The sequence below is a fragment of the Aphanomyces invadans genome, assembly GCF_000520115.1.
Source record: "Aphanomyces invadans strain NJM9701 unplaced genomic scaffold supercont1.44, whole genome shotgun sequence".
Taxonomy (NCBI): domain Eukaryota; phylum Oomycota; class Saprolegniomycetes; order Saprolegniales; family Verrucalvaceae; genus Aphanomyces; species Aphanomyces invadans.
Window position 1 is genome coordinate 67,975 of NW_008580189.1, and position 4,528 is coordinate 72,502.

The 4,528-nt window shown below is 55.7% G+C and overlaps 1 protein-coding gene across 1 annotated transcript in view; it reads left to right on the plus strand.

Moving 5' to 3' along the window:
- The window catches only part of H310_12834 (hypothetical protein), a gene marked incomplete at both ends in the record, with an annotated part of 4,553 nt that extends 492 nt beyond the window's left edge, over positions 1 to 4,061 (plus strand). The window contains 7 exons of the mRNA XM_008880039.1: positions 304 to 789; positions 1,537 to 1,614; positions 2,358 to 3,002; positions 3,053 to 3,387; positions 3,448 to 3,540; positions 3,620 to 3,872; positions 3,940 to 4,061. Coding sequence (XP_008878261.1) covers positions 304 to 789; positions 1,537 to 1,614; positions 2,358 to 3,002; positions 3,053 to 3,387; positions 3,448 to 3,540; positions 3,620 to 3,872; positions 3,940 to 4,061 — 2,012 coding nt within the window. The remainder of the gene's footprint in view (positions 1 to 303; positions 790 to 1,536; positions 1,615 to 2,357; positions 3,003 to 3,052; positions 3,388 to 3,447; positions 3,541 to 3,619; positions 3,873 to 3,939) is intronic.
- Positions 4,062 to 4,528: the final 467 nt, after the last annotated feature.

Consider the following 4,528-nt stretch of genomic DNA (forward strand, 5'->3'; position numbering starts at 1 on the left):
TTGCTCTCCAAGCTTGGTCAAGAGTGTTGGTCCTGGGGCCCCCTTTATTAAGTTTGGCCAGCTCATTTGGAGTTTGTGTGAGTCATGGTAACCTGGTCAGCATTAGCTAGCTACGTGCATCATGGCTTGCCCTAGTCGTTATGAGTGTAGTTCTCTTTGCCCGCTAACTGCTATCGCTAACCCAGTTTTCCATTTCCACACTTGTGCACACAGCTACCTCATCCGGGGCTCAGATCAAACTAGTTTTCTGTCGTGGAAGAATCCTCAGCGCTCTCAGGATGAGCTTGATTTCTCGCGTTTTAGCAAGTTCGGAAGATCTCGCCGTTGATGACAGTCTGGTCCCTGACACAACCGCCCACACCCCCGACGCGAAAGTGAATGACCAAGTCTCCCAGTCTCCGCCGACTGACCCTGACCAGGCAGCCCCGGGATATGGCGACTCTGGTGCACCGGAGATCACGGCCGCCAACTCAATCCAAACGAATGCCCAGGCACGCCGCGACTCTGCTGCGTCTTTGGCACATTTATTTGGCCGCGTGGATTTGGGATCGGGTCCTAGATTCTCCGTCATGACAAAGCCTCTGACACCCGATATTTACGTGCAAGGACCGTTTTCAGACCCTGTGAAACGTGCGTCTTTCGCCTTGAGTGTGAGTGAAGGTCTCCAAAACGACCAACAATCTGGTGATACTGCCGACAACCTGCCGACACCACCAGCCGCGAGCCAGTATGCCGGCCCAACCCGCCTCCAAGGCATGCCGCACACTCCGTCTCGTCCACGCTATGATGGTTCAACTGCGTTGGAGAAGAAGTTCATGCAACAGTACCAAGAGTATTGGCTTCAATGTGCTTCCCTTCGTCAGCTCGGTTTTCAGCCCTATGTGATGCCTGTGGGCGCGTGCATTGCCGACGCGCGACGCAATCGTATTGCAAAATATGATCTCCGGAAACCGGAGGAGACCATATCTAAAGAGGAATGGATAAACTATTTCCGAGAAGGCAACGATCTGGGCGTCATTGATTTGACAAACAAATGAAGGAACTGCGAGTCAACTTATCACTCACCGATTCCAAGAGTCGAATTTCCAATTTGATGCACGCAATGGATACTATACTCGAAAAGTTGTCCATGACGTCAATGATGGAAGCCGAATCAAAACTGGTTGTTGCGTACTTGGTGGACGCATTGGCTCCGCCAGATTTCAAAGCAACGGTGGTCGACGAATTGAATCGCAACGCCAACAAACGTTTGAAGTAGAACACGTTGGAATTTATTGATTATCTCCATGTAGCAATGAGTTCCAACATGCGTTGGGAACGCGAACGGTCGACGTCGCGAGTTCAAACAGTGTCACACCGTCCCCACCAGACCCTGGTCGCCCCCTCTCCACCGTCACCGTCCGCTGTTTCCCGCCCTCCCACCCGTTCCGTCACGTTTGCGTCGCCGCCGCCGGTGCGCATGGCTCTTGGTGACCGCGCGCAGTCTCGGGGCGGCGAGTTCAACCGTGGTGGCTCCGGTGGCCTTGGTGGCCGCAGCGCCGGTCGCATGGCTAAACAGTCCGCGCGGCATTCGGGACCTCGCTCTTGCCGCTCTTGTGGTGGTGGTGACCATTCGTATCGCGAGTGCCCTAACCGTTCGATGATTAACAACATCACGCCGTCGGCGGTTGCTACTGTGTCGGCTGCGGGTAGTGTGGTGGCAGCGGTGGTTGAAGACGTCGTGCCATTACCTACTGTTTTGCTCGATACGGGTGCTGACACCTCGGTGGTCAAATTTAGCCTTGTTACGGCCTTGCGTTCCACGGGTGTCCTTTGTCATGTGATCCCTGGTGCTAACCACTCTCTGGAACCGTTCATGGTGAACCTGTTTTTGTTCGCGACCGCGTTTTATTGGGCTCTGTTACGCTATCTACGTCCGCTGGTCCTCTGCTCGTGCGCAATGTGTCTGCCTGGGTTGTCGATGGGTGCGCAATGTGTCTGCCTGGGTTGTCGATGATGCCCGGACTGAGCCGCGGTTGATCATTTTACGGCTGGTCAAGTAAACGTTGGGTTATTCCCTCGATGCTCTCCTGGTTCGCGCTCGAGCACTGACACCAGAGTGGAATCTCGATGTTCCCGCGTCGTGTGCGCCTCTTTCGGTCGCCCCTGTGACTACTCTGGCCGCGCAGTCCCCATCTGTCGCGACTCTGCGTTTTCTGGCTCCCTCGGACGAGGTCCTTATTGTGTCGACACCTTCCTCGGCGACCAGTGATATGCCTGGATTGCACTCGGCATCATCGCTTATTCAACCTCCAACGCTCGGTGATGACACGGTGTGTGATGAGGATGTGCGGACGTCATTTTGTTGCCTCTACCAGTCCCTGGCGGTCAACCGGCTGTTCGGCGTTTGTTGCACGAGCGTGTTCTCGAGGCTGAGGCCAATGGCCTCGCTGGTGATCATCTGTCGCGTTTACGTGCCATGCTCCACCGCTATGTGGATGTTTTTCGCATCGAGTTCGGCCGCGACCCCCCTTTCAAGGTTCCTCCGTTGGAAGCGCGTGTCCGTCCATCTGAGTCGCCGGCGAAATGCTCCGCCAGGCGCTACCCACGAACTCATCAACGTTTCATGGAGGACCACATGGCGGATCTCGAGGCCGCTGGCCTTGTCTATCTCAATACTGGTAGCCGTTGGGCCACTCCTCCGCGAATTGTGCCGAAAAAGGACGGCTCGTATCGCATGACGGTCGATCTCCGCTCAGTCAACTCGCGCACGGAGCACCTCCAGTGGCCCATGCCACAGCTCGAAGTTGCCCTCGGTTTCCTCACTGGCAGCCGTTTTTACCTCGCGCTCGATTGGTTTTGTGGTTACTGGCAGCTGCCGCTGGCCCCTGGAAGCCAGGAACTGTTCACAGTTATGACTCATCGCGGCATGATGACGCCGACGCGTGTGACCATGGGTGGTTCTGACAGCGTGGGCTACTGCCAATCGTGCGTTGAACTCATTTTCAAAGATGTGTTGTATCGTGGGATCCTCGCCTGGCTAGATGACATTCTGGTTACGCTTCTACGGAAGATTCGCTTCTCGACATTTTGGACCGCGTGCTCCAGGCATGCGCGTCCTCGGGCCTCAAGCTACACCCAAACAAGTGTTCGTTTTTTCTCACGCGTGCGAAGTGGTGCGGTAAAATCATCTCGGCCGATGGAATCAGCCATTGCCCAGATCGTGTCAAGGGCCTGGTCGAACTTAGCACACCTACAACGGCGGCGCAGTTGCAGAAGTTCCTCTGCTGCGCAAACTGGGTGCGCTCAAGCGTTCCCCATTTCTCTGGGCTCGTAGCACCGCTCACGCAACTCCTCGCTGTCGCCTCTAAGTCGGTCTCCAGTCGCCAGCAACGAAAACTCGACAAGGTCTTGTTGTCGACTTTTGCCTGGTCTCACGAACATGATGCATGTTTCCGTGCAGTTAAGGATGCTCTTATCTCCATGGTCTCGCTCTCGCACCCTGATAATGAGTCTCTGGTCTACCTGTTTGCCGATGCGTCCCTCGAATTTTGGGGCCCGGTAGTCACCCAGGTTCCATTCGAGGACAGGCAGTTGCCACTGCCAAACAGCGTCATCGCCCGCTGGCGTTCCTTAGTAGTTGTTTTACGGTGCCGCGAGTCGATGGCCCATCCCCGAAAAGGGGGTCTTCGCGATTGTGGAGAGTTGCAAGCGTTTGGAGTACTTTCTGCTGCGCCCTCGTGGTTTTGTGATTTGTACCGATCATCGCAATCTCGTCTACAACTTTGACCCGCTTGCAACCGACGGCGCCATGCAGCGCCATCAAGCCGACCGCCTTCAACGATGGGCTATGGTCATGACTAGCTATAACTACTCGATCCTTCACATCCCCGGTGAGTCCAATGTGTGGGCAGACATGCTTAGTCGTCGGGGTATCGTAGTACCTGTCGTCTCCGCCAGCTCTGTTGGCGTACTTGCACTGGTCCCAGTGTCTCCACTGCAGACTGCTGATTTTGTTTGGCCCACGCTCGGTGAGATTGCTAACATTCAGCGTGATCACTTGCCACCGCCAGCCGGCGTGACAATGGACCCTTCTCGGGCCGTTTATTGTTCAGGCGATGGTCTTGTGTGGGTTCCAAAGAAAGCGCGATATCTCCAAGCTCGCCACCTCGTGATTGCTCATGCCCACCTCTCTGGTCATCGTGGTGTGGACGCCACGCTATTGTCACTCTCTGAAAGGTGCGTGTGGGGTGCGCAGGCTGCCGATGTCGCGGCGTTCGTTCAGTCCTACTTGCACTGTATCTGTGTGTCGGGTCGCATGGTGCCACGTCTGCTTGGTGAGACCCTCCATGCCACCAAGCCCAACGAGGTGCTCCACGCCGATTTTCTAACCCTGCCCAAGGATAGGCTCACCGGCTGGCAATACGTCCTGGCTCTCAAGGACGATGCCTCTGGCTTCTGTATGCTCATTGGATTCAAGACCGCTACAGCCGATGCCTTTGCCACGGGTTTGGTGCGCTGGTTCAGTATGTTCAGCGTTGTGCCCACT